Source organism: Bombina bombina, chromosome 6 (genome assembly GCF_027579735.1).
Source record: "Bombina bombina isolate aBomBom1 chromosome 6, aBomBom1.pri, whole genome shotgun sequence".
In the NCBI taxonomy this organism is placed as follows: Eukaryota; Metazoa; Chordata; class Amphibia; order Anura; family Bombinatoridae; genus Bombina; species Bombina bombina.
The window spans coordinates 114,984,312-115,011,662 of NC_069504.1; the positions used below are offsets into that span (position 1 = coordinate 114,984,312).

A 27,351-nucleotide genomic window follows, 5' to 3' on the forward strand; every position below is an offset into this window, starting at 1 on the left:
CCTGTACTAGCCAATTTAGTTACTAAAAAATAATTTTGTTAGTTGGCTGTTTCCTATTGGCTGCCTTGTCATCAGACTGCTAATATTTTACTCTTGCTCATTTCTAGGTTTCCTAGTAGAGCTATTGCACTTAAAATGAGTTTCCTGCAGTTCTGTCACTAAAAGAGACTCTGACATGTCATTGCTTTGAATACGCTTTATTCACCTAGAAACCCTGAGATATTTTACAGAAGGTTCCTGTTACATTAAAGTAACTGTGTGTGGTTCAGACTATGTCCATTGAAGAAGACCACAGTGATTGCTACTTCCCTACATCTCCCCCTGGCACCAGGCTCACTGCTGGGTCCTTGCTTTTTTACTCCAGCTACCTCTGGTAACACCCTTTTGTGATAACACAATTTTTGTTGTTGTTGTATAATTAAACATAGTCCCTCGTCAAAGTTCCTTATGATTTCACAAATACTTTATAAAGAACATGTTTGATGTAACACTAAGCACAACATGTGGCAAGTGAATTCTTCAGCTACATGCACTTTTAAGCATAGGTTAATAAATACGGAAGTTTAAACTTAAAAAAAGTTTTCAATGATTACCTTTCTTCCTAACAATAATGGTAGACACAAAAGCCTGAAAACCTTTTTGATTGTGATATTATATTTTGTAGAATATTACAGTTCAAATAATAAAGATTAAACTACAAAGAAATCAAATTTTTTAATTAATCATGCACTTCAAAAAACCCGTCCAGTCAAATTAAATAACTACATTAATAAAGGTCACGGTGGGCTATTTAAACTGTTATTATTATCATTATTTTTATTATTACTATCATTTATTTGTAGAGCACCAACAGATTCCGCAGCGCTATAAATATAGGCGATATACAAGGTAACATATATAGGTATAAAATGGGTAGAGGACCCTGCTGAGAGTTGCATTGTAGTCAGCTCTTATGAAGGTGACCTGCAAACAGTAGGGCTCTTAGGCTTACATGCATAGGGGGTTCAAGGGGATAGCAATGGAGGAGAGGAACTGGGATTAGGAAAGGTTAGTGTAGGTTGAATGCATCCCTGAACAGTAGAGTCTTTAGGGAAAACTTGAAGCTTTCAAAACTAGGGGAGAGTCTTGTGGAGCAAGGCAGAGAGTTCCACAAGATGGGATCCAGTCTGGAGAAGTCCTGTAAATGGGAATGTGAGGAGGTAACAAGAGAGGAGGAGAGCAGGAGGTCATGAGCAGAGCCAAGGGGACAAGAGGGAGAGTATCTGGAGAAAAGGTCTGAGATGTAGGGGGAGCAGTGCAGTTGAGGGCTTTGTATGTGAGTGAGAATTTTGTGTTTTGTTCTGGAGACATGAGGAAGCCAGTGAAGGGATTGGCAGAGAGGTACAGCAGATAAAGAGCGATGAGTAAGGAAGATGAGTCTGGCAGAGGCATTCATTATGGATTGTAAAGGAGCTAGGCGACAGCTAGGGAGACCAGAGAGGACAGAGTTGAAATAATCAAAGCGTGAAAGTGGTGAGAAAGTGGATTAAAAACAGAATTTATGTTTACCTGATAAATTACTTTCTCCAACGGTGTGTCCGGTCCACGGCGTCATCCTTACTTGTGGGATATTCTCTTCCCCAACAGGAAATGGCAAAGAGCCCAGCAAAGCTGGTCACATGATCCCTCCTAGGCTCCGCCTACCCCAGTCATTCGACCGACGTTAAGGAGGAATATTTGCATAGGAGAAACCATATGATACCGTGGTGACTGTAGTTAAAGAAAATAAATTATCAGACCTGATTAAAAAACCAGGGCGGGCCGTGGACCGGACACACCGTTGGAGAAAGTAATTTATCAGGTAAACATAAATTCTGTTTTCTCCAACATAGGTGTGTCCGGTCCACGGCGTCATCCTTACTTGTGGGAACCAATACCAAAGCTTTAGGACACGGATGAAGGGAGGGAGCAAATCAGGTCACCTAAATGGAAGGCACCACGGCTTGCAAAACCTTTCTCCCAAAAAATAGCCTCAGAAGAAGCAAAAGTATCAAACTTGTAAAATTTGGTAAAAGTGTGCAGTGAAGACCAAGTCGCTGCCCTACATATCTGATCAACAGAAGCCTCGTTCTTGAAGGCCCATGTGGAAGCCACAGCCCTAGTGGAATGAGCTGTGATTCTTTCAGGAGGCTGCCGTCCGGCAGTCTCGTAAGCCAATCTGATGATGCTTTTAATCCAAAAAGAGAGAGAGGTAGAAGTTGCTTTTTGACCTCTCCTGTTACCAGAATAAACAACAAACAAGGAAGATGTTTGTCTAAAATCCTTTGTAGCATCTAAATAGAATTTTAGAGCGCGAACAACATCCAAATTGTGCAACAAACGTTCCTTCTTCGAAACTGGTTTCGGACACAAAGAAGGCACGACTATCTCCTGGTTAATGTTTTTGTTAGAAACAACTTTTGGAAGAAAACCAGGTTTAGCACGTAAAACCACCTTATCTGCATGGAACACCAGATAAGGAGGAGAACACTGCAGAGCAGATAATTCTGAAACTCTTCTAGCGGAAGAAATTGCAGCCAAAAACAAAACTTTCCAAGATAATAACTTAATATCAACGGAATGTAAGGGTTCAAACGGAACCCCCTGAAGAACTGAAAGAACTAAGTTGAGACTCCAAGGAGGAGTCAAAGGTTTGTAAACAGGCTTGATTCTAACCAGAGCCTGAACAAAGGCTTGAACATCTGGCACAGCTGCCAGCTCTTTGTGAAGTAACACAGACAAGGCAGAAATCTGTCCCTTCAAGGAACTTGCAGATAATCCTTTCTCCAATCCTTCTTGAAGAAAGGATAGAATCCTAGGAATCTTTACCTTGTCCCAAGGGAATCCTTTAGATTCACACCAACAGATATATTTTTTCCATATTTTGTGGTAAATTTTTCTAGTTACAGGCTTTCTGGCCTGAACAAGAGTATCAATAACAGAATCTGAGAACCCTCGCTTTGATAAGATCAAGCGTTCAATCTCCAAGCAGTCAGCTGGAGTAGGACCAGATTCGGATGTTCGAACGGACCTTGAACAAGAAGGTCTCGTCTCAAAGGTAGCTTCCATGGTGGAGCCGATGACATATTCACCAGATCTGCCTACCAAGTCCTGCGTGGTTACGCAGGAGCTATCAAGATCACCTACGCCCTCTCCTGATTGATCCTGGCTACCAGCCTGGGGATGAGAGGAAACGGCGGGAATACATAAGCTAGGTTGAAGGTCCAAGGTGCTACTAGTGCATCTACTAGAGTCACCTTGGGATCCCTGGATCTGGACCCGTAGCAAGGAACCTTGAAGTTCTGACGAGAGGCCATCAGATCCATGTCTGGAATGCCCCACAGTTGAGTGATTTGGGCAAAGATTTCCGGATGGAGTTCCCACACCCCCGGATGCAATGTCTGACGAATCAGAAAATCCGCTTCCCAAGTTTCCACTCCTGGGATGTGGATTGCAGACAGGTGGCAGGAGCGAGTCTCCGCCCATTGAATGATTTTGGTCACTTCTTCCATCGCCAGGGAACTCCTTGTTCCCCCCTGATGGTTGATGTACGCAACAGTCGTCATGTTGTCTGATTGAAACCGTATGAACTTGGCCCTCGCTAGCTGAGGCCAAGCCTTGAGAGCATTGAATATCGCTCTCAGTTCCAGAATATTTATCGGTAGAAGAGATTCTTTCCGAGACCAAAGACCCTGAGCTTTCAGGGATCCCCAGACCGCGCCCCAGCCCATCAGACTGGCGTCGGTCGTGACAATGACCCACTCTGGTCTGCGGGAGGTCACCCCTTGCGACAGGTTGTCCAGGGACAGCCACCAACGGAGTGAGTCTCTGGTCCTCTGATTTACTTGTATCTTCGGAGACAAGTCTGTATAGTCCCCATTCCACTGACTGAGCATACACAATTGAAATGGTCTTAGATGAATGCGCGCAAAAGGAACTATGTCCATTGCCGCTACCATCAAACCTATCACTTCCATGCACTGCGCTATGGAAGGAGAGTAACGGAAGGAAGTATCCGACAAGAGTTTAGAAGTTTTGTTTTTCTGGTCTCTGTCAGAAAAATCCTCATTTCTAAGGAGTCTATTATTGTTCCCAAGAAGGGAACTCTTGTCGACGGAGATAGAGAACTCTTTTCCACGTTCACTTACCATCCGTGAGATCCGAGAAAGGCCAGGACTATGTCCGTGTGAGCCTCTGCTTGAGGAAGGGACGACGCTTGAATCAGAATGTCGTACAAGTAAGGTACTACAGCAATGCCCCTTGGTCTTAGCACCGCCAGAAGGGACCCTAGTACCTTTGTGAAAAATCTTGGAACAGTGGCTAATCCGAAAGGAAGCGCCACGAACTGGTAATGCTTGTCCAGGAATGTGAACCTTAGGAACCGATGATGTTCCTTGTGGACAGGAATATGTAGATACGCATCCTTTAAATCCACCGTGGTCAAGAATTGACCTTCCTGGATGGAAGGATTGTTCGAATGGTTTCCATTTTGGACGATGGAACCTTGAGAAACTTGTTTAGGATCTTGAGATCTAAGATTGGTCTGAACGTTCCCTCTTTTTTGGGAACTACGAACAGATTGGAGTAGAACCCCATCCCCCGTTCTTTTAATGGAACAGGATGAATCACTTCCAGAAGATAACCTTGGAAGACTATTTCTAGCGCCCAAGGATCCAGAACATCTCTTGCCCAAGCCTGAGAGAAGAGAGAGAGTCTGCCCCCCACCAAATCCGGTCCCGGATCGGGGGCCCGCATCTCATGCTGTCTTGGGAGCAGTGGCAGGTTTCTTGGCCTGCTTTCCTTTGTTCCAGCCTTGCCTTGGTCTCCAGGCTGGATTGGCTTGAGAAGTATTACCCTCCTGCTTAGAGGACGTAGCACTTGGGGCTGGTCCGTTTCAGCGAAAGGGACGAAAATTAGGTTTATTTTTGGCCTTGAAAGACCTATTCTGAGGAAGGGCGTGGCCCTTGCCCCCAGTGATATCAGAGATAAACTCTTTCAAGTCAGGGCCAAACAGTGTTTTCCCCTTGAAAGGAATGTCAAACAATTTGTTCTTGGGAGACACATCCGCTGACCAAGATTTTAACCAAAGCGCTCTGCGCGCCACAATAGCAAACCCAGAATTTTTCGCCGCTAACCTAGCCAATTGCAAGGAGGCGTCTAGGGTGAAAGAATTAGCCAATTTAAGAGCACGAATTCTGTCCATAATCTCCTCATAAGAAGAAGAATTACTAATAATCGCCTTTTCTAGCTCATCGCACCAGAAACACGCGGCTGTAGTGACAGGGACAATGCATGCAATTGGTTGTAGAAGGTAACCTTGCTGAACAAACATCTTTTTTAGCAAACCTTCTAATTTTTTATCCATAGGATCTTGGAAAGCACAACTATCTTCTATGGGTATAGTGGTGCGCTTGTTCAGAGTAGAAACCGCCCCCTCGACCTTGGGGACTGTCTGCCATAAGTCCTTTCTGGGGTCGACTATAGGAAACAATATTTTAAATATGGGGGGAGGTACGAAAGGTACACCGGGCCTGTCCCATTCTTTATTAACAATGTACGCCACCCGCTTGAGTATAGGAAAAGCTTCGGGGGGCCCCGGGGCCTCTAGGAACTTGTCCATTTTACATAGTGTTTCTGGAATGACCAGATAATCACAATCATCCAAATTGGATAACACCTCCTTAAGCAGAGCGCGGAGATGTTCCAACTTAAATTTAAAAGTAATCACATCAGGTTCAGCTTGTTGAGAAATTTTTCCTGAATCTGAAATTTCTCCCTCAGACAAAACCTCCCTGGCCCCCTCAGACTGGTGTAGGGGCCCTTCAGAAACAATATCATCAGCGTCCTCATGCTCTTCAGTATTTTCTAAAACAGAGCAGTCGCGCTTTCGCTGATAAGTGGGCATATTGGCTAAAATGTTTTGATAGAATTATCCAATACAGCCGTTAATTGTTGCATAGTAAGGAGTATTGGCGCGCTAGGTGTACTAGGGGCCTCCTGTATGGGCAAAACTGGTGTAGACGAAGGAGGGGATGATGCAGTACCATGCTTACTCCCCTCACTTGAGGAATCATCTTGGGCATCATTTTTACTAAATTTTTTATGACATAAATCACATCTATTTAAATGAGAAGGAACCTTGGCTTCCCCACAGTCAGAACACAATCTATCTGGTAGTTCAGACATGTTAAACAGGCATAAACTTGATAACAAAGCACAAAAAACGTTTTAAAATAAAACCGTTACTGTCACTTTAAATTTTAAACTGAACACACTTTATTACTGCAATTGCGAAAAAGTATGAAGGAATTGTTCAAAATTCACCAAAATTTCACCACAGTGTCTTAAAGCCTTAAAAGTATTGCACACCAAATTTGGAAGCTTTAACCCTTAAAATAACGGAACCGGAGCCGTTTTTATATTTAACCCCTTTACAGTCCCTGGAATCTGCTTTGCTGAGACCCAACCAAGCCCAAAGGGGAATACGATACCAAATAATGCCTTCAGAAAGACTTTTCTATGTATCAGAGCTCCACACACATGCAGCTGCATGCCATGCTGTTCTCAAAAACAAGTGCGCCATACCGGCGCGAAAATGAGGCTCTGACTATGATTAGGGAAAGCCCCAATAGAATAAAGTGTCTAAAACAGTGCCTGCCGATATTATTTTACAAAAAATACCCAGATTAAATGATTCCTCAAGGCTAAATAAGTGTAAATATGATCGATTTAGCCCAGAAAATGTCTACAGTCTTAATAAGCCCTTGTGAAGCCCTTATTTACTGTGTGAATAAAAATGGCTTACCGGATCCCATAGGGAAAATGACAGCTTCCAGCATTACATCGTCTTGTTAGAATGTGTCATACCTCAAGCAGCAAAAGACTGCTCACTGTTCCCCCAACTGAAGTTAATTCCTCTCAACAGTCCTGTGTGGAACAGCCATGGATTTTAGTAACGGTTGCTAAAATCATTTTCCTCATACAAACAGAAATCTTCATCTCTTTTCTGTTTCAGAGTAAATAGTACATACCAGCACTATTTTAAAATAACAAACTCTTGATTGAATAATAAAAACTACAGTTAAACACTAAAAAACTCTAAGCCATCTCCGTGGAGATGTTGCCTGTACAACGGCAAAGAGAATGACTGGGGTAGGCGGAGCCTAGGAGGGATCATGTGACCAGCTTTGCTGGGCTCTTTGCCATTTCCTGTTGGGGAAGAGAATATCCCACAAGTAAGGATGACGCCGTGGACCGGACACACCTATGTTGGAGAAATCTTAGTTGTGTCTTGTGTAAGGAAATGTCTAATTTTAGAGATGTTTTTAAGGTGGAAGCTGCAGGATTTAGCCAAGGACTGAATGTGAGGAGTGAAAGAAAGATATGAGTCAAATATGACCACAAGACATCGGGCATGCGGGGTAGGGGTAGTGATGGAGTTGTCGAAAGTTATAGAGAGATGCAGAGTGGAGAAATTGGAAGAAGGGGGGAAATAAGGAGCTCAGTTTTGGAGAGATGTTTAACTTAAGGCAGTGAGAGGACATCCAGGATGAGGTGTGAGAAAGACAGTTAGTGACACAGGTTAGAAAGGAAGGAGATAGGTATGGTGCAGAGAGGTAGATTTGGGTGTCATCGGTATACAAATGATATTGAAACACGTGGGACTTTATTAAGGAACCTAATGATGACGTGTAGATTGAGAAGAGAAGGGGACTGAGGACAGAGCCTTGCGGTACCCCAACAGAAAGTGGTAATGAGGCAGAGGAAGCCCCAGAGAAGGCACACTAAAGGTACAGTTAGACAGGTAGGAAGAGAACCATGAGAGGGCTGTGTCACAAATGCCTAAGGATTGGAGAGTTTGGAGCAAAAGAGGGTGGTCTGCTGCAGACAGATCAAGGAGGATAAGCAGAGAGAAGTGGACTTTGGATTTTGCTGTAAGTAGGTCATTGGTAACTTTAACGATTGCTGTCTCTGTGGAGTGATAGGCGGAAATCCAGATTGCAGTGGGTCATGGAGGGAGTTTAATGTAAGGAAATGGGATAGGAGTGCATATACTAGCTTTTCAAGAAGCTTTGAGCCAAGAGGGAGTAGGGAAATAGGGAGGCAACTGGATGGAGAGGTTGGATCGAGACAAGATTTTTTGAGGATAGGTGTGACCAGTGCATGTTTTGGAGATGAGGGAAATATACCGGTTCTGAGGGAGAGGTTGAAAATGTGTGAGTATAGGGGTAAGGGTAGAAGAGAGGAAGTGGAGTAGATGTGAGGGGATGGGGTCAAGGGGACAAGTAGTGAGGTGAGAGCACATTATAAGTGCAGAAACTTCTTTCTCAGTAACAGGGGCGAAAGAGCTGAATTTATGGCTATGTGGGTTTTGGATAATTGCGAGCTTTTGAGGGGGTGGGAGACTGGTAGCATGTTTAGAGCTCATTTCATTTTTGATGGAGTCGTTTTTGAAATGGCTGGCAAATTCTTGAGCTGAGAGAGAAGTTGTATTCGGAGGTGGGGGTGGGCGGAGAAGAGTGTTGAAAGTGGAGAACCGATGTTTTGGGTTTGAAGAAAGAATAGAGATAAGAGTAGAGGACTGGTTTTGTAAAGCTTTTCCTACCTTGAAATGGTTTTAATGATGCTATCAAGTTCATCAGCAGAAGGGGGGTTACGACCTCCAGGTGGAAACACCAAATTGATTGGATCAAACAGACGAGATAAAGACTTTGATAGATACGCCGCTTCATAAGGTTGCAGCGAGTCTTTCAGCATTTTTTCGGGACTATAAATACAAAATATTTACAAAGTCAGTATTCCAATTTAAGCTATAAAATAACCAAATCTTTTTTGATATGTCTCACTATTTGTCAATGTTAAGCAAAAAGCAACTTTCTTTTCTTATGAAATTGTTGTGCCTTAGGTGAAGGGGGGCAAACGCTTTTAAAAGCACATCCTGAAATTGACAACAATCATTTAAAATTATAATAGTCTTGTACACAGTTGGTTGCAGTAGAAAAGTAGTCCTGGAAAAGACCGTTTGCTGTGTCTAAACCAATAATATAATTCAAAAATGCTTTCAACACATTCAGACTCTACAAACCAGGCAGTAATAGAGACGACTAAACAAACAACACAGAGGTTTTAGTATTATACTAGTTATCTATTGTTGATAAACTTTATATATTTAATTTTATGGATAATATATATTTTTTAAGTTAACAATAAAAAGAAGCGCTAATCCTAGGTAACACTGTAAAGCCAGTTATGTGCTAAATGTATTGGACAGCTGTTTCCTATAAATGTGCTGTTCTTAACAAGCGGTAAATAAACGTGAAGTTTTATCAATGCCTCACTCCTTGGATATTCCTTTGATTTTTGTATTCACTGTAAAGCTGTAACCATACGTACTCATTATCTATCTTTTTCATTGTAAACATGTCCTGTGAATCATCATCAATCGGGTGAACCTCGGAAACAAGATCAGCGCTTCCGTTACTTGTAAATGAGCCCTGTAAATTCTGACTGTATTGTTGAAGTCGCTTCCACAAATCATTATAAAGTCTCAGCAGTTTGGGGTATTCTCCTTCAAACGCCTGCTTCAGAAACATCGAAGCTGAAGAACACAATGCAGACAAAATATGCTTAGGATCAGATAGCAAATAGCCGCACATAAAAATGTTGGGGAGACAAAGAAAGAGGAGTAGGAAACAATATATTGTATTGTATGTGCAAGATAAAAACACGTGAACAAAGATAAAGTAAACGGTACAAAGATATGATAAAGTAACAAAATGGTCACAGACAAATTGTTCTACAGCAATCTAACATATTCACAGTACAAACTCTTTCAGCTTTCATGTGCACTGTTCTTTCCAGGACCTATTTAAGGGGACACGAAACCCCTTTAAATATTTAAAAAGTTTCCAATCTACTTCTATAATCAAATTTGTTGTTATTCTTGGATTAAGAGATATCTAGATAGGCAGTGTGCACATGCGTGGAGCATTACATGACAGCAAATAGTGCTGTCATGTAGTCTCTTGCTAATGTATAGCATTGGTGCAAAACGGCTGCCATATAGTAATGCAGATACGTGCACACTCATGCACTTACCCTCTTGCTTTTCAACAAAGGATTACAAGAAAACAAAGAACATTTGATAATAGAAGTACATTGGAAAGTTGTTTATAATGATATATCCTATCTGAATCATTAACTAATAATTTTGGGCTAAAATGTAATCCAATATTAAGATAAAATTAGCCAAATGTGTTTTCTGTGCTAGTTGCACAAATTATCATTAAATCAATTTATGTCAAATTATGCAATAATTATGCTTTGGATAGCTTAAAGGGACAGTCTAGTTAAAATTCAACTTTCATGATCCACATAGGGCGTGCAATTTTAAACAACTTTCCAATCAAATTTGCTTTGTTCTCTTTGTAGAAAGCTAAACCTAGGTAGGCTCATATGCTAAATGCTAAACCCCTGAAGGCCACCTCTTATCTCAGGGCATTGTAACAGTTGTTTACAGCTTTACAGTGCTAGCTCTTGTGTGCTATATAGATAACATTGTGCTCACTCCAGTTGAGTTACCAAGGAGTCAGCACTGATTGGCTAAATGGAAGTCTTTTAAAAGAACTAAAATAAGGGGGCAGTCTGCAGGGACTTGGATACAAGGTAATCACAGAGGTAAAAAGTGCATCAATATAACAGTGTTGGTTATGCAAAACTGGGGAATGGGTAATAAAGGGATTATCTAACTTCTAAAACAATAACAATTCTGGAATTTCACTTTCTGGTAAACTCTTTATTATGTAAATTTGATGTATAGGATAACCCAGAAAAACATAATTTATGTAAGAACTTACCTGATAAATTCATTTCTTTCATATTAGCAAGAGTCCATGAGCTAGTGACGTATGGGATATACATTCCTACCAGGAGGGGCAAAGTTTCCCAAACCTTAAAATGCCTATAAATACACCCCTCACCACACCCACAATTCAGTTTAACGAATAGCCAAGAAGTGGGGTGATAAGAAAAAAGTGCGAAAGCATATAAAATAAGGAATTGGAATAATTGTGCTTTATACAAAAAAATCATAACCACCACAAAAAAGGGCGGGCCTCATGGACTCTTGCTAATATGAAAGAAATGAATTTATCAGGTAAGTTCTTACATAAATTATGTTTTCTTTCATGTAATTAGCAAGATTCCATGAGCTAGTGACGTATGGGATAATGACTACCCAAGATGTGGATCTTTCCACACAAGAGTCACTAGAGAGGGAGGGATAAAATAAAGACAGCCAATTCCTGCTGAAAATAATCCACACCCAAAATAAAGTTTAATGAAAAACATAAGCAGAAGATTCAAACTGAAACCGCTGCCTGAAGTACTTTTCTACCAAAAACTGCTTCAGAAGAAGAAAATACATCAAAATGGTAGAATTTGGTAAAAGTATGCAAAGAGGACCAAGTTGCCGCTTTGCAAATCTGATCAACCGAAGCTTCATTCCTAAACGCCCAGGAAGTAGAAACTGACCTAGTAGAATGAGCTGTAATCCTATGAGGCGGAGTCTTACCCGACTCAACATAGGCAAGATGAATTAAAGATTTCAACCAAGATGCCAAAGAAATGGCAGAAGTTTTCTGGCCTTTCTAAAACCGGAAAAGATAACAAATAAACTAGAAGTCTTTCGAAAAGACTTAGTAGCTTCAACATAATATTTCAAAGCTCTAATAACATCCAAAGAATGCAACGATTTCTCCTTAGAATTCTTAGGATTAGGACATAATGAAGGAACCACAATGTCTCTACTAATGTTGTTGGAATTCACAACTTAGGTAAAAATTCAAAAGAAGTTCGCAACACCGCCTTATCCTGATGAAAAAGCAGAAAAGGAGACTCACAAGAAAGAGCAGATAATTCAGAAACTCTTCTGGCAGAAGAGATGGCCAAAAGGAACAAAACTTTCCAAGAAAGTAATTTAATATCCAATGAATGCATAGGTTCAAATGGAGGAGCTTGAAGAGCCCCCAGAACCAAATTGAAACTCCAAGGAGGAGAAATTGACTTAATGACAGGCTTTATACGAACCAAAGCTTGTACAAAACAATGAATATCAGGAAGAATAGCAATCTTTCTGTGAAAAAGAACAGAAAGAGCAGAGATTTGACCTTTCAAGGAACTTGCGGACAAACCCTTATCTAAACCATCCTGAAGAAACTGAAATATTCTCGGTATTCTAAAAGAATGCCAAGAAAAATGATGAGAAAGACACCAAGAAATATAAGTCTTCCAGACTCTATAATATATCTCTCTGGATACAGATTTACGAGCCTGTAACATAGTATTAATCACAGAGTCAGAGAAACCTCTTTGACCAAGAATCAAGCGTTCAATCTCCATACCTTTAAATTTAAGGATTTCAGATCCTGATGGAAAAAAGGACCTTGAGACAGAAGGTCTGGTCTTAACGGAAGAGTCCACGGTTGGCAAGAGGCCATCCGGACAAGATCCGCATACCAAAACCTGTGAGGCCATGCCAGAGCTACCAGCAGAACAAACAAGCATTCCTTCAGAATCTTGGAGATTACTCTTGGAAGAAGAACTAGAGGCGGAAAGATATAGGCAGGATGATACTTCCAAGGAAGTGATAATGCATCCACTGCCTCCGCCTGAGGATCCCGGGATCTGGACAGATACCTGGGAAGTTTCTTGTTTAGATGAGAAGCCATCAGATCTATTTCTGGAAGTTCCCACATTTGAACAATCTGAAGAAATACCTCTGGGTGAAGAGACCATTCGCCCGGATGCAACGTTTGGCGACTGAGATAATCCGCTTTCCAATTGTCCATACCTGGGATATGAACCGCAGAGATTAGACAGGAGCTGGATTCCGCCCAAACCAAAATTCGAGATACTTCTTTCATAGCCAGAGGACTGTGAGTCCCTCCTTGATGATTGATGTATGCCACAGTTGTGACATTGTCTATCTGAAAACAAATGAACAACTCTCTCTTCAGAAGAGGCCAAGACTGAAGAGCTCTGAAAATTGCACGGAGTTCCAAAATATTGATCGGAAATCTTACCTCCTGAGATTCCCAAACCCCTTGTGCCGTCAGATACCCCCACACAGCTCCCCAACCTGTAAGACTTGCATCTGTTGAGATTATAGTCCAGGTCGGAAGAACAAAGAAGCCCCCTGAACTAAACGATGGTGATCTGTCCACCATGTCAGAGAGTGTCGTAAAATCGGTTTAAAGATATTAATTGAGATATCTTTGAGTAATCCCTGCACCATTGGTTCAGCATACAGAGCTGAAGAGGTCGCATGTGAAAACGAGCAAAGGAGATCGCATCTGATGCGGCAGTCCTAAGACCCAACATTTCCATGCATAAGGCTACCAAAGGGAATGATTGTGACTGAAGGTTTTGACAAGCTAATATCAATGTTAAACTTCTCTTGTCTGACAAGGACAGAGTCATAGACACTGAATCTATCTAGAAACCTAAAAAGGTTACCCTTGTCTGAGGAATCAATGAACTGATTGGTAAATTGATCCTCCAACCATGAACTTGAAGAAACAACACAAGTCGATTCGTATGAGATTCTTCGAAAATGAGAAGACTGAGCAAGTACCAAGATATCGTCCAAATAAGGAAATACCAAAACCCTGTTCTCTGATTACAGAAAGAAGGGCACCGAGAACCTTTGAAAAAAATTCTTGGAACTGAGGCTAGGCCAAACGGTAGAGCCACAAAACTGGTAATGCTTGTCTAAAAAGAGAATCTCAGACACTAAAAGTGATCTGGATGAATCGGAATATGCAGATACACATCCTGTAAATCTATTGTAGACATATAATGCCCTTGCTAAACAAAAGGCAGGATAGTCCTACAGTAACCATGTTGAATGTTGGTATCCTAACATAACGATTCAATAATGATAGATTCGGAACTGGTCTGAAGGAATTGACCTTCTTTGGTACAATGAAGAGATAAAATAAAACCCCAGCCCCTGTTCCAGAACTGGAACTGGCATAAATACTCCAGCCAACTCTAGATCTGAAACACATTTCAGAAATGCTGAGCCTTTGCTGTGTTAACTGGGACACGGGAAAGAAAAAAAAAAAAAATCTCTTAGCAGGAGGCCTTAACTTGAAGCCAATTCTGTACCTTTCTGAAACAATGTTTCTGAAACCAGAGATTAAGAATGGAATTGATCCAAATTGAAGAAAACGTAATCTGCCCCATACCAGCTGAGCTGGAATAAGGGCCGCACCTTCATAGGTACTTAGGAGCTGGCTATAGGTTTCTATAAGGCTTGGATATATTCCAAACTGGAAATAGTCTCCAAACTGATACCGCTCCTGAGGATGAAGGATCAGGCTTTTGTTCCTTGTTGTGAGGAAAGGAACGAAAATGATTATTTACCCTGGAAAGAAAGGGAAAGCAAGGTTGACTTAGAAGACATATCAGCATTCCAAGTTTAATCCATAAAGCTTTTCTAGCTAAAATAGCTAGAGACATATACCTGACATCAACTCTAATGATATCAAAAGATGGTATCAACAATAAAATTATTAGCATGTTATAGAATAATAATAATGCTATAAAATTATGATCTGTTACTTGTTGCGCTAAAGCTTCTAACCAAAAAGTTGAAGCTGCAGCAACATCCGCTAAAAATATAGCAGGTCTAAGAAGATTACCTGAACATAAGTAAGCTTTTCTTAGAAAGGATTCAATTTTCCTATCTAAAGGATCCTTAAATGAAGTACTATCTGCCGTAGGAATAGTAGTACATTAGCAGGAGTAGAGACAGCCCCATAACCTTAGGGATTTTTGTCCCAAAAAACTCTAATCTGTCAGATGGCACAGGATATAATTTGCTTAAACGTCTAGAAGGAGTAAATAAATTACCCAAATTATTCCATTCCCTGGAAATTACTTCAGAAATAGCATCAGGGAGATAAAACACTTCTGGAATAACTACAGGAGATTTTAAAAACCTTATTTAAACGTTTACATTTAGTATCAAGAGGACCAGAATCCTCTATTTCTAATGCAAATAACACTTCTTTAAGTAAAGAACGAATAAATTCCATCTTGAACAAATACAAAGATTTATCAGCATCAACCTCTGAGACAGAAACCTCTGAACCAGAAGAACCATTATCAGTATCAAAATGATGATGTTCATTTAAAAATTCATCTGAAAAAAGAGAAGTTTTAAAAGACTTTTATGTATACTAGAAGGAGAAATAACAGACATAGCCTTCTTAATGCATTTAAAAAATAAAATCTCTTATGTTATCAGGAACACTCTGAAAATTAGATGTTGACGGAACAGCAACAGGTAATGTAACAGTACTAAAGGAAATTTTATCTGCATTAATAAGTTTGACATGACATGCAAAACAGCTGGAGAAACAGATACCAAAAGTTTATAGCAGATACACTTAGCTTGGTAGCTCCAGCACTGTGCAGTGATTTTCCTGAAGTATCTTCTGACTCAGTTGCAACGTGGAACATCTTGCAATATGTAAAAGAAAAAAACAACATATAAAGCAAAATTGATCAAATTCCTTAAATGACAGTTTCAGGAATGGGAAAAAAATGCCAGTGAACAAGCTTCTAGCAACCAGAAGCAATAAATAATGAGACTTAAATAATGTGGAGACAAAAATGACGCCCATATTTTTTAGCGCCAAAAAAGACGCCCACATTATTTGGCGCCTAAATGCTTTTGGCGCCAAAAATGACGCCACATCCGGAACGCCGACATTTTTGACGCAAAAAAACGTCAAAAAATGACGCAACTTCCGGCGACACGTATGACGCCGGAAACAGAAAAAAAGAATGACGCAATAAAATGAAGCATTTTCTGCCCCCGCGAGCCTAACAGCCCACAGGGAAAAAGTCAAATTTTTTAAGGTAAGAAAAAATGAATGAAACAAATGCATTTATCCCAAATATGAAACTGACTGTCTGAAAAATAAGGAATGTTGAACATTCTGAGTCAAGGCAAATAAATGTTTGAATACATATATTTAGAACTTTATAAACAAAGTGCCCAACCATAGCTTAGAGTGTCACAGAAAATAAGATTTACTTACCCCAGGACACTCATCTACATGTTTGTAGAAAGCCAAACCAGTACTGAAACGAGAATCAGCAGAGGTAATGGTATATATAAGAGTATATCGTCGATCTGAAAAGGGAGGTAAGAGATGAATCTCTACGACCGATAACAGAGAACCTATGAAATAGACCCCGTAGAAGGAGATCACTGCATTCAAATAGGCAATACTCTCCTCACATCCCTCTGACATTCACTGCACGCTGAGAGGAAAACCGGGCTCCAACTTGCTGCGGAGCGCATATCAACGTAGAATCTAGCACAAACTTACTTCACCACCTCCATCGGAGGCAAAGTTTGTAAAACTGAATTGTGGGTGTGGTGAGGGGTGTATTTATAGGCATTTTAAGGTTTGGGAAACTTTGCCCCTCCTGGTAGGAATGTATATCCCATACGTCACTAGCTCATGGACTCTTGCTAATTACATGAAAGAAACAGAGATTAAGCACTATGAGATGGTTATTGATTTTATTTACAGAAAGAACACTTCAGTTTGTTAACACGTAACTTACAGTTTGTTGCCTTTTCGAACTGAGATGAAAGTATTTGAGTAACAGAATTCCAAAATGTGTACAGAATATCAGATTGGCCAACCTAAAGATAAAGAAAAACATTTAATATGATGCATGGAGATCATGAAATATTAGTCACGTAAGCACACAAACATATACAGTATACACAAATACACTCATACACATTTTCATTACATACAGTATATATATATATATATATATACATATATATATACACACACACACACACACATATACAGTATATACATATATATACTGTATATACACATATACATACATAAACACACACAATATGCTAGAAGCTAGATAATCATTTATTAATGTATACAATAAATAGTAAGAGATTAACGTGAGCATAAAAACATTACATATGATTTTGTATTACTGGCAGATTACCAAAAAAGGTGAAGTAAATCACATATACATATTCAGTTCTTGCAAACATTTCCCCCAAAAGATGGATTTTCTAAGGGTAGGTACAATAAAGAAATCTTATTTTAAGTTAATGCAAAGTAGTTTTACGTGACACATAAAAAATGGTTATTTATAGGTTTCGGATGAATGTCCTTTCAAGCAAGCCTTTGAATCATTACGGGTTCTACAGTATTCCCTTGCATTGCAACATATATCCTATGGGTTTTCATGGGGTTTTAAATTTCAAATACATTTCAAAACATTTGAAAAACACAGGATAACCAAAGTAGCTAATGCATTTCAAAAGCATTTGTGGCATTACACCCCCCAATACATTGCATGGGGGAAATTCAACATCGGTATCAATCAGAAAAAAAAAAACTTTTTTTGCAGACTGAGAAACAAATTTTTGTTTACATTTCAAAAATACAAATGTTGTATATCTTGTCTGTTCATACAGCTTTTTTTCCCATGCTAGTTTATGGCTGGGTTGAGTAGCAATTTGTTAGCTGTTTGCATGGGTTTTTGTCAGACATGCTCCATTCATTTAATAAAAAGAGGATTTTTTGTGCAATTAAAAAGTTAAAAATAATTTAAAACCTCACACACACACACATATATATATATATATATTTTATGATAGTAATGTGATTTGTAATATATGTAGTGGGACTATTGTTAGATGCGACCATAATGGGTTATTTAACCTAGGACCATCTGTAATATATGTAGTGGGGCTATTGTTAGATGTGACCATAATGGGTTATTTAACCTAGGACCTTTGTAATATATATAGTGGGGCTATTGCTAGATGTGACCATAATGGGTTATTTAAATTAGGACCTTTTGTAATAAATGTAGTGGGGCTATTGTTAGATGTGACCATAATGGGTTATTTAAATTAGGACCATCTGTAATATATGTAGTGGGGCTATTGTTAGATGTGACCATAATGGGTTATTTAACCTAGGACCATCTGTAATATATGTAGTGGGGCTATTGTTAGATGTGACCATAATGGGTTATTTAACCTAGGACCATCTGTAATATATGTAGTGGGGCTATTGTTAGATGTGACCATAATGGGTTATTTAAATTAGGACCTTTTGTAATAAATGTAGTGGGGCTATTGTGAGAAGTGATCATAATAGGTTAATGCTTGTAGTCAGAGTTTGCGTCTCCTGGGATTGTGTTGATTGGTCTATTTCTTACCTGGGTGTGTTTTTTCATTTTCTAATTAGCTTGACAAAGTAGCAGGTTCCCCCGAAACATTGCTGCTGTTTCAGCTAATTCTGTTCTTGGAGTGTGCAACCTTTCATTTTGAAGTCTTGGATATGTATGTGAGAGTGCTGGTCTAGAAGTTTGTGCACAATATATGCTGGCAAACAATAATGCCAATACATTATTAACTAATTTCTAGATAGATTTCAGAAATTATGACAACATGGAATTGGTATAGAATTTTCAAGATGTCATGAATTGATAATATTGCATTCAAAGATATTAGGTATCACCAATACTCAATTGTATGTGTGGCTCTGTCAAAACCTAGAGAAACACTTTTTTCTTTTATTTTATGTGTTTACCCAATCCAAATGTATGAAAGCCAGATTTCACTTATATTGTATTTGGAATACTGGTGAAATGTCAGTACGTTTGTTATTTTTTGTTGTTGTTTTATCTTCACAGCAATTCTAATGGATTGCTAATTGCTCAAATAAATCATACAGCTAACAGAACTACAAAGGGTATAAACAAATCTTTATTGGAAAGACTTTAGTAGCAAAACTGAACTCAAGAAAAAATAAATAGAAAAAGCTGGCAAACTTGTGAACAAACCAGTGAATGTGAGAAAAAGCTATATGAATTGCACATACTTCTACATAAATTGTCTACTTTTGAAAACTGCTTCTGTAGATCCAAAATAGTAATGGCTAAGATCACCCTGAGTTTTATCTATTCCAAATGACATAAGAGAAATCCATTCTTTCATACTACTGGCCTTTTTCCCTGAAATATGATATAAGCAACTGCAGTCATGCTTCTGGACAACTCTGGGTCTTAAGAGAAAGAAAATAAAACCAGCTCTTATTACTCAAAGATATATCCAAAGAAAGAACGAGGAGGACCTTCTGTCTTAAAGGGATACTAAACTCAATTTTTTTCTTTCATGATTCAGATAGAGCAAGCAACTTTCTAATATGCTCTATCTGAATCATTAAAGAAAAAAAACATAATTTATGTAAGAACTTACCTGATAAATTAATTTCTTTCATATTGGCAAGAGTCCATGAGCTAGTGACATATGGGATATACAATCCTACCAGGAGGGGCAAAGTTTCCCAAACCTCAAAATGCCTATAAATACACCCGCAATTCAGTTTAACGAATAGCCAAGCAGTTGGGTGATAAAGAAAGGAGTAGAAAGCATCAACAAAGGAAATTTGGAAATAATTGTGCTTTATACAAAAAATCATAACCACCATAAAAAGGGTGGGCCTCATGGACTCTTGCCAATATGAAAGAAATTAATTTATCAGGTAAGTTCTTACATAAATTATGTTTTCTTTCATGTAATTGGCAAGAATCCATGAGCTAGTGACATATGGGATATCAATACCCAAGATGTGGATCTCCACTCAAGAGTCACTAGAGAGGGAGGGAATAAAATAAAAACAGCCATTTTCCGCTGAAAAAATTAATCCACAAACCAAAAAAAAAGTTTATTTTCCTAATTGAAAGAAAAAAACTTAAATCAAAAGCAGAAGAATCAAACTGAAACAGCTGCCTGAAGAACTTTTCTACCAAAAACTGCTTCCGAAGAAGCAAATACATAAAAACGGTAGAATTTAGTAAATGTATGCAAAGAGGACCAAGTCGCTGCTTTGCAAATCTGATCAACTGAAGCTTCATTCTTAAAAGCCCACGAAGTGGAGACTGATCTAGTAGAATGAGCTATAATTCTCTGAGGCGGGGTTTGACCCGACTCCAAATAAGCTTGATGAATCAAAAGCTTTAACCAAGAGGCCAAGGAAATAGTAGAGGTCTTCTGACCTTTCCTAGGACCAGAAAATATAATAAATAGACTAGAAGTCTTCCTGAAATCTTTAGTAGCTTCAACATAATATTTCAAAGCTCTCACCACATCCAAAGAATTTAAGGATCTTTCAAAAGGATTCTTAGGATTAGGACACAAGGAAGGGACAACAATTTATCTACTAATGTTGCTAGAATTCACAACCTTAGGTAAAAATTCAAATGAAGTCCTCAAAACCGCCTTATCCTGATGAAAATCAGAAAAGGAGATTCACAAGAAAGAGCAGATAGCTCAGAAACTCTTCTAGCAGAAGAGATAGCCAAAAGGAACACCACTTTCCTAGAAAGTAGTTTAATGTCCAAAGAATGCATAGGCTCAAATGGAGGAGCCTGTAAAGCCTTCAGAACCAAATTAAGACTCCAAGGAGGAGAAATTGATTTAATGACAGGCTTAATATGAACTAAAGCCTGTACAAAACAGTGTATATCAGGAAGTATAGCAATCTTTCTGTGAAATAAAACAGAAAGAGCAGAGATTTGTCCTTTCAAGGAACTTGCAGACAAACCCTTATCAAAACCATCCTGAAGAAACTATAAAATTCTAGGAATTCTAAAAGAATGCCAGGAGAATTTATGAGAAGAACACCATGAAATGTAAGTCTTCCAAACTCTATAATAAATCTTCCTAGAGACTGATTTACGAGCTTGTAACATAGTATCAATCACTGAGTCAGAGAAACCTCTGTGACTTAGTACTAAGTGTTCAATTTCCATACCTTCAAATTTAATGATTTGAGATCCTGATGGAAAAACGGACCTTGAGAAAGTAGGTCTGGCCGTAACGGAAGTGACCAAGGCGGGCAACTGGACATCCGAACCAGATCTGCATACCAAAACCTGTGTGGCCATGCTGGCGCTACCAGCAACACAAATGATTGCTCCATGATGATTTTGGAAATCACTCTTGGAAGGAGAACTAGAAGCGGGAAGATATAAGCAGGATGATAACACCAAGGACGTATAAGCGCATCCACTGCTTCCGCCTGAACATCCCTGGACCTGGACAGATATCTGGGAAGTTTCTTGTTTAGATGAGAGGCCATGAGATCTATCTCTGGAAGACCCCACATCTGAACAATCTGAGAAAAAACATCTGGATGGAGAGACCACTCCCCTGTATGTAAAGTCTGGCGGCTGAGATAATCCGCTTCCCAATTGTCTACACCTGGGATATGCACCGCAGAGATTAAGACAGGAGCTGGATTCCGCCCAAACAAGTATTTGAGATACTTCTTTCATAGCTTGGGGACTGTGAGTCCCACCCTGATGATTGACATATGCCACTGTTGTGATAATGTCTGTCTGAAAACAAATGAACGGTTCTCTCTTTAACAGAGGCCAAAACTGAAGAGCTCTGAGAACTGCACGGAGTTCTAAAATATTTATTGGAAATCTCGCCTCTTGAAATTTCCAAACCCCTTGTGCTGTCAGAGATCCTCAAACAGCTCCCCAACCTGAAAGACTCGCATCTGTAGTGATCACAGTTCAGGTTGGCCGAACAAAAGAAGACCCTTGAACTAAATGATGGTGATCTATCCACCATGTCAGAGAGTGTCGTACATTGGAATTTAAGGATATTAATTGTGATATCTTTGTATAATCCCTGCACCATTGATTCAGCATACAAAGCTGAAGAGGTCTCATGTGAAAACGAACAAAGGGGATCGCGTCCGATGCTGCAGTCATGAGACCTAAAACTTACATGCACATAGCCACTGAAGGGAATGACTGAGACTGAAGGTGTCGGCAGACTGCAACCAATTTTAAACGTCTCTTGTCTGTTAGAGACAGAGTCATGGACACTGAATCTATCTGGAAGCCTAAAAAGGTGACCCTTGTCTGAAGAATCAAGAAACTTTTTGGTAAATTGATCCTCAACCATGTTTCCGAAGAAACAACACTAGTTGATTCATGTTAGATTCTGCAGTACGTAAAGACTGAGCTAGTACCAAGATATCGTCCAAATAAGGAAACACCGCAATACCCTGTTCTCTGAATACAGAGAGTAGGACACCCAGAACCTTTGAAAAGATTTTTGGAGCGGTTGCTAGGCCAAATGGAAGAGCAATACATTGTTAATGCTTGTCTAGAAAAGAGAATCTCAGAAACTGATAATGTTCTGGATGAATCGGAATATGAAGGTATGCATCCTGCAAGTCTATTGTGGACAAAAAATGTCCTCGCTGAACAAAAGGCAGAATAGTCCTTATAGTCACCATCTTGAAAGTTGGTACTCTTACATAACGATTCAAAATTTTCAGATCCAGAACTGGTCTGAATACATTTTCCTTCTTTGGGACAATGAATAGATTTGAATAAAACCCCAAAGCTTGTTCCAGAAGAGGAACTGGCATGATTACCCCGGAAGACTCCAGGTCTGAAACACACTTCAGGAAAGCCTGAGCTTTTACTGGATTTACTGGGATATGTGAGAGAAAAAATCTTCTCACAGGAGGTCTTACTCTTGAGAGACGATGCTCTGAATCCATTGATTTTGAACAGATTTTATCCAAATATCCTTGAAAAACCTTAATCTGCCCCCTACCAGCTGAGCTGGAATGAGGGCCGCACCTTCATGCGGACATAGGGGCTGACTTTAGTTTCCTAAAAGGCTTGGATTTATTCCAATTTGAGGAAGGCTTCCAATTGGAGGCAGATTCCTTGGGGGGAGGATTGAGTTATTGTTCCTTATTCTGACGAAAGGAACGAAAACGGTTAGAAGCCTTAGATTTACCCATAGGTTTTTTATCCTGAGGCAGAAAAACTCCCTTTCCCCCAGCAACAGTTGAAATAATAGAATCCAACTTAGAACCAAATAAATTATTACCTTGGAAACAAAGAGATAGTAATCTAGATTTAGATGTCATATCAGCATTTCAAGATTTAAGCCACAAAGCTCTTCTAGCTAATATAGCTAAAGACATGGATCTAACATCACAAATAAAATGATTAGCATATTGCAGTAAGCGAATAATGCTAGATTTGTCAGAATCCAATTCTTGTTGCGCTAAATTCTCCAACCAGAAAGTTGATGCAGCCGCAACATCAGCCAAAGAAATTGTAGGTCTGAGAAGATGACCTGAATATAAATAGGCCTTCCTTAGATAAGATTCAAGCTTCCTATCTAAAGGATCCTTAAAGGAAGTACTATCTTCCATAGGAATAGTGGTACGTTTAGCAAGAGTAGAAATAGCCTCATCAACTTTGGGGAACTTTTCCCAAAACTCTATAGATTTTGCTGGCAAAGGATACAATTTTATTAAACCTTGAAGAAGGAATAAAATAAATACCTGGCTTATTCCATTCCTTAGAAATCATATCAGAAATAGCCTCAGGAATAGGAAAAACCCCTGGAGAAACCACAGGAGGTTTAAAAACAGCATTTAAACGTTTATTAGACTGAACATCAAGAGGACTGGTTACCTCAATATCCAAAGTAATTAACACTTCTTTTAATAAAGAACGCATATACTCAATTTTAAATAAGTAGATTTGTTAGTGTCTGAGGAGGATCTTCTGAATTAGATAGATCCTCATCAGAAGAGGATAAATTATCATATTGTTGGTCATTTGAAATTTCATCAACTAAAAGAGAAGTTTTAAAAAGACCTATTACATTTATTTGAAGGTGGAAATGCAGACAAAGCCTTCAGAATAGAATCAGAAACAAATTATTTAAAATTTACAAGTATATTATGCACATTAGAAGTTGAAGGAACTGAAACTGGCAATGTACTATTACTGATGGACACATTATCTGCATGTAAAAGTTTATCAAAATAACTATTACAAATGACATTCGGCGATATAATTTCTACAATTTTACAACAAATGCACTTAGCTTTGGTAGAACCGATGTCAGGCAGCAATGTTCCAGCAGAAGCTTCTGAGGCAGGATCAAAGTGAGACATCTTGCAAAATGTAAGAGAAAAAACAACATATAAAGCAAACTTATCTATTTCCTTATATGACAGTTTCAGGAATGGGAAAAAATGCAAATAGCATAGCCCTCTGATAGAGAAAAAAATCAAGAGGCAAACATCAATGGGGTATTAAAATAATGAAAAAGTTTGGCGCCAAGTATGACGCACAACGTAACTAAAAATTTTTGGCGCCAAAAAATAACCGGTAATGACACACTAGCGTCACTAATGACGCAACCGTGTGAAATGTCTCAGCGTCAAGTATGACGCCGGAAATGACGAACTTGCGTCATAGACGTATTTTTTCGCGCCAAAAATGATGCAATAAAGTTTAGCATTTGTCGCTAATACCGCCCGCAATTTGTAAGAAGAAGTCAATTGAAAAAAAGACTAAACCCCAGGTAAGAAATTCATTGACTCATGGCAAATATAAGTACAATACATATATTTATAACTTTATATAAATGCATAAAGTGCCAAACCATAGCTGAGGTGTCTTAAGTAATAAAAAACATACTTACCAAAAGACACCCATCCACATATAGCAGATAGCCAAACCAGTACTAAAACAATTATTAGTAGAGGTAATGGTAAATTGAGAGTATATCGTCGATCTGAAAAGGGAGGTAGGAGATGAATCTCTACGACCGATAACAGAGAACTTATGAAAAAGACCCCCGTTAGGGAAATCAACGTATTCAATAAGTGATACTCCCTTCACGTCCCTCTGACATTCGCAGCACTCTGAGAGGAATCGGACTTCAACAATGCTGAGAAGCGCATATCAACGTAGAAATCTTAGTACAAACTTACTTCACAACCTCCATAGGAGGCAAAGTTTGTAATACTGAATTGTGGGTGTGGTGAGGGGTGTATTTATAGGCATTTTGAGGTTTGGGAAACTTTGCCCCTCCTGGTAGGATTATATATCCCATATGTCACTAGCTCATGGATTCTTGCCAATTACATGAAAGAAAATTGGGTTTAGTATCCTTTTAAGCTCTGAAGTAATTCTAGACTACACCAGAACTATCTCTTGTAACTAAAGTCCAGTAGGAATGCAGAACAGTTTGCCCTTTGATACTCTGCTTTCCAACATCCACCAATTGAGAGATAATCACTCATGGCAAGATGGATCCTTAGACAATTTCCTGTAAATGAAATTCCACTGAGCAAGGTCACCCAATCAGTAGGGTAGTTGCATAGCTGAAAAATCTCGAAATTCAAGTGACGCAAGGTTATATATCAGAAGATAATATAATATCACAAGTATAAGAGAAAACAGCACTATTACTTGTCTTTTTGTACATTCTCTTTGCTCATATTTTCTTTTTTTGCCAGAAAGGAAATAGCATAATTAGTGTTAATTTTACAAACGCACTGGCTTTAAGGTGCTCTATTATACTAAGTATAATACATTAAAAATAAACCATTTCTGGGGATACTTATCTGACATACAAAACACATTAAGATGATTTCACCGTTTCATAAATAATGAGTCTAACGTATATGCATATGTAAAATAAGAAAAAAAGGTTTATAGCAATCTGGTCTGTTCAGTTATACGGGAATTTTTTTTTTTAATATAACATAGGTTATGCATATCCTCATTAAAAAAAAAAATGTATAAGGCATGTTAATTATTTCACTGAAGATGATTAACCTAGTCTATTATAAAAGCCTAGCTCATAATAATAAATTACTTTTGCCTGTATCCACACATTCATTATGATATATTATAAAGTAGTTATTTATTGTAAAGAATGGTAAAGTTTTAATATGAAAACAAAATCATACAGGGTATTGAACAATAAAAATTATATATATATTCATTAAAATTATGGGGGAGATAAAAATCTGAGATTAAAATCCTCCATGTCTCAAAAGTAAATCAATATTAATTGTTGCATAGAAAATTAGCACATCTAGGCAAGTACCCTGCTTACGATTCCCCAGAAAAACTCCATATACATTGTTACCAATGCACCAGAGAATTCTGGGTAAGATATGCAAATTAGATATGCAAAATCTCAGGTTTTTTGCTTCAAATACTGTTTTAACACAGCGATCCCTTAACAGGATTATTGTAACAACACAGAACTCACTCACTAGACAAGTTTGTTTCGTTCTTTTTAGAACTCGTCAGTAGGAGATAGATTTCTGGTTGTTGCATTGGTAAAGCTAATTTCAGGGTTAAATCAAAATTCATTAAAATTATGGGGGAGATAAAAATCTGAGATTAAATAAGCGGGGTACTTGCCTAGATGTGCTAATTTTCTATGCAAAAATTAATGTTGATTTACTTTTGAGACATGGAGGATTTTAATTTTAGATTTTTATCTCCCCCATAATTTTAATGAATTTTGATTTAACTCTGAAATTAGCTTTACCAAGGCAACAAACAAAAATCTATCTCCTACTGACGAGTTCTAAAAAGAACGAAACAAACTTGTCTATCTAATTTGCATATCTTACCCAGAATTCTCTGGTGCATTGGTAACAATGTATGTGGAGTTTTTCTGGGGAATCGTAAGCGGGGTACTTGTCTAGATGTGCTAATTTTCTATGCAAAAAATAATATTGATATATATATATATATATATATACACATACTTACATACATACAGTTATATATAATACACTCTTATTGTAGGATCTGCACTCTGACAAACAGACAGGACAACGACCATGGGTGCATGTAAAGTGAAATCCATAATCCCAGAAAAGATCGCACTCGCTGGATTCAACAATTTGTGCAAAATAAAAACGTTTTTATTAATATGGTAACATTTTAGGGATCAGGTCTGAGGAAGGGGAGGCTGTTCCAAAAAAACGTTAACATATTAATAAAAACACTTAAGTTTTTGCAAAAAATATTGAATACCACAAGCACGGTCTGTTCTGGGATTATATAAAAAAAGACACAGTGCACATTTAGATGGAAGTTGTTTAAAATTGTGTGCTATATTTGAATCATTAAAGCTTAATTTTGACTTTACTGTTCGTTTAAGAAGTAGTTTTGCAGAGGGGGGAGTGGGGGGAACAAGCCCCCCAGCAAAATGGCTACCCCCATGTGCCACCCTATTGTTATTGGCCTTGTTTTCCCACCCCACTCTGCTTTGGCTCCCCAGCTCTATGCTGGTCCCATGAATAGCACACCCTGCCCAAAGATCACCCTGACCCTGCGGATCCCCTGGACCCATCCACTAACCAACTGGCTCTGCCAATCCCA

The 27,351-nt window shown here is 38.7% G+C and overlaps 1 protein-coding gene across 2 annotated transcripts in view; it reads right to left on the bottom strand.

Annotated features, from left to right (window-relative positions):
* The window catches only part of COG5 (component of oligomeric golgi complex 5), a 1,291,144-nt gene that overhangs the window by 432,732 nt on the left and 831,061 nt on the right, over positions 1-27,351 (bottom strand). For both annotated transcript variants that reach the window (XM_053716572.1, XM_053716573.1), the window contains 3 exons: positions 16,666-16,747; positions 9,412-9,616; positions 8,624-8,785 (listed from right to left, as the gene is read on the bottom strand). In XM_053716572.1, the coding sequence (XP_053572547.1) occupies positions 8,624-8,785; positions 9,412-9,616; positions 16,666-16,747 (449 nt within the window). The remainder of the gene's footprint in view (positions 1-8,623; positions 8,786-9,411; positions 9,617-16,665; positions 16,748-27,351) is intronic.